Below are 3564 nucleotides of genomic sequence, written 5' to 3' on the forward strand. Positions count from 1 at the left end.
ATGGGTCAACTCCCATCAACTCGAGTCTCAACGCCAACGAGGGCGTTTTTGCACAGTGGCATCGATTATGCCGGTCCAGTGCTCATTCGAGCCTCTGCTGGTCGAGGAATCACTTCACGAAAGGCTTACATAGCCGTTTCCATATGTTTGGCAACTCGAGCCATTCATCTCGAGTTGGTCAGCGATTATTCAACGCCAGCATTTTTGAACGCATTTCAACGATTTTGCGCCAGACGAGGCTTGCCAGCAGTTATGTATTCAGATAACGGTACAACATTCACAGGAGCCGATAAAGAGCTATCCCGCGCGTATCGGGATGCTCAACGCGATACGGATTTTCTCAATTTAATCGCAACAGATATGATCACTTGGAGCTTCATCCCGCCTCATGCTCCTCATTTTGGAGGACTATGGGAGGCAGGAGTGAAGAGTGTCAAACATCACCTTCGTCGAATTGTAAGCTCACACGCATTGACATTTGAGGAGTTCACGACAGTATTGTGCAAAATTAAGGCTATCCTCAACTCAAGGCCGCTTTCTCCACTCAATGATACTCCAGATGACTACGAGTTCCTGACCCCAGGTCACTTCCTGATTGGGACTGCCATTACTACAAATCCGGAACCTTCCGTTCTACAATTGAACGAAAACAGATTGTCGCGATGGCAATTACTCAGACAGATTACGGAGCGTTTTTGGAAGCAGTGGCAGTCAGATTATGTTAATACTCTCCAACAAAGATCAAAGTGGCGCCGAGAAACGCCTCCGATTCAGGTTGGCTCAATGGTTTTGATTCAAAACCCCCTTCTCCTACCGTGTAAATGGGAATTAGGGCGAGTTATTCATTGTCATCCGGGCTCTGACGGGTTAATTCGAGTCGTCTCAGTTAAAACAGCGACGTCCGAATACAAGCGACCAGTAACTAAATTGTGCCTACTCCCTATCGATATTAATTTAATCGATCATCTGTCGGAACGTAATACCGGTGCTGCGGAAAACCCAACTCCATAATGTGCATGCGACGTCTCAATCGTTCGCATAATTAGGACAAGTCAAGTCCTTCATAGTTAGTTAAAGCGGGCGGCGTTCAATATCATTGACTACTCAAGACCACTCGCGTCGCGTTAATGTAAGTTCAGTAGGAATCTACGTCTCAATATTGTTATCCAATCATGTAAGCAACCAAATGCCTGTTATTGTTCAACATGTAATCACTGAATCTCACCCGAGGAATCATTAAGCGATTAACGCCTTTTTTTGTTGTGTGTCAAAAAAAAAAACCCAAACCTGGGGTAAGCTCTTTAGTTGCTGTAAGACATTTCGAAATCTTTATTTCGAGGCGGGCGGTATGTTCAGAAGTAAGTTAACCCCGGGTCAAGACTTTTATTATTTGTTCAAAAATAATGAAGAAGTAGGTCGATAATTTTGAAATTCTATAATTTTTGATTTAATCCGGCACGGGGCAGCACGCACTGAACCTACACGCCGCGCTTCGAGCGTTCGATTATCGAATCGATCGGGGATGAACTGCCTCGTCATCGAACTTGGTCATTCGCTCCCGGCTCGACTTTGCGAACAGTCACATGTGAGTTTTCTCATCGCGATTCTAATTGTTCGTAGCTCATTTGATTAATAAAAAATAATCAGGTTGATCTCCTGCTGGGATTCAGTGATACTTGAGATGTGAAATACGTTCACTTTGACATTCGTTAATTAACGGTAGCAGCAAGGTGCACCGTTATATACGTGACATAAAATTTGCGCTTAAGACATTTTCAACGAAGCGATATTCAGTGATTTTGTGTGACCAGAATTCGCGCGGCGGTGAAATATCAAGGTGCCGAAATCCGATCGTTTACACGCATGTAATAATTGTATTAATTAAAAGTATCTGTTCGATACATGAGGTTCGCGCGTGTTCGTTTGGCACGCGTAGATCACGTGAGTTGGCGCGCGCAGATCACGTGATCAGTCACTTGGGGCTGATACCTGATGTCGTGATTGTGTTTGCGTTCCTTTTTTCATCCCTTCGAGCCCGTGGTGCTCAACGCATTGTAACGTTTTATGTGATCAGTGACTATCCATGTTAAATGAGACAATTCGGTTCGCGATTTAATATCGCATTCGCCGCAATCGGCAACGTGTACGAAATCTTAAGATGAGATTTCGAAAGATTCGATATATGAGTTTCGAGCGTGTTCATCGTAAATAGCAATTGTTATGCAACAAATAGTCTCTCGGTGGTTCCATGCAACACATGCTAGATACCATATAGTGAGATATCTCGGACTGCTTAGCAATCACGTCGTACGTGTTTTCGCGGTGACTATTTTATGAGATAAAGATTTTATGTAAAAGTTTCAAATTAATTTGCGTTTATGTTTATTGTGATTCCCGGACAAATTTAGTTCTATTAATAAATGGATTGTTTTTGTGTAATGTGTGTATATAATTCAGTATTCTGGTTCTCGATTCGGCACGCGGCTTAAATCATTACCTATCCCGCGCACCAATCGGAGCGCATCCACCCTCCTTAAGATACAGTCCACTTTGAACTTTCTTGTGCAACCGATACACGAGACGGATTTCGACGATCGGATTTACAACCCGATTGTCGGTGTCCGTAGCTTCGTGCGCGAACGTTCGACATCAACAATCGAGCATACGCGCAAACACTCTCCTTTCCTATAATAAGATATATATATATATATATTTGTCAGGTTAATTTTTTATTTATTTATTATTTATTTATAACATCATGAAATTCTGTTCTTTTCGAAATATGCGAACGCTACGAAAAGGTGAAATCTTATACATGCCGCCAGACAAGTCCACGAGATGCTCTTATCTTGAAAACGTATTAATAGTTACTGCATTGACTACTACAAGTACTACGGTATGGCGCTGAAATCAGTGAGAAATGCCGGTCTCTCCTTCATCCAGACCTTTGGCGATCTGTCTATTAAGCCTGATCTACAATGTGCTCTTTGCCCTCTTGTTTTCTTGCTTCTTTGTGCTCTACTTTACCAACAAAGTAAAGTTCGTCCACTTTTATCTCAGGCAACAAAAAGAGAAGAAACATCGTCGTGCAGAAGACAAAGAACACGAAATACAACGCAAAGAGCACATTGTAAATCAGGCTTCAATCTGTGCCTGTGCACACGGTGCGTGAAAGACATGAAAATAACGCGTTCCGGGAAATAAATACATAATTAAAAAAAGATGTAAAAATCTCTGAGGTTACCAGATGATAATTAAAAAATGGTAGTAATTTAATCAACCAACTCTGGCTATTTAATGATCTTTATTTAATATTCACGACGTTTCGGCCATGGGTTTCGGCCCTTATCAAGTGCTACAAATTATAATAATGACAATTATTAGAAAATTAAAAAATTAATTAAAAAGTAACCAGGTAACTGTAAAAAAACAATAAATATTTCCACACATTAATATGTAACCTACCTAAGACACAACTTTCTATATAGAAACTTAATTTCTGATCTTAGAATGTGACATGATATAATGTGAAACTATAGTATTAACTGTATTATTGTGTCGGTT

The 3564-nt window shown here is 41.0% G+C and overlaps 1 protein-coding gene across 1 annotated transcript; it reads left to right on the plus strand.

Moving 5' to 3' along the window:
• On the plus strand, positions 1-1011 carry LOC114929836 (uncharacterized). The gene has a single exon (XM_085483207.1). It carries the CDS (start codon positions 1-3, stop codon positions 1009-1011), a length of 1011 nt encoding a protein of 336 aa, XP_085339333.1.
• Positions 1012-3564: the final 2553 nt, after the last annotated feature.

The sequence above is a fragment of the Nylanderia fulva genome, unplaced genomic scaffold, assembly GCF_048542155.1.
Source record: "Nylanderia fulva isolate GAGA-0341 unplaced genomic scaffold, ASM4854215v1 Scaffold236, whole genome shotgun sequence".
NCBI classification, from domain to species: domain Eukaryota; kingdom Metazoa; phylum Arthropoda; class Insecta; order Hymenoptera; family Formicidae; genus Nylanderia; species Nylanderia fulva.

Coding starts and splice junctions, on each gene's coding strand:
- LOC114929836 (XM_085483207.1), top strand. CDS start 1: ATGGGTCAACTCCCATCAACTCGAGTCTCAACGCCAACGAGGGCGTTT.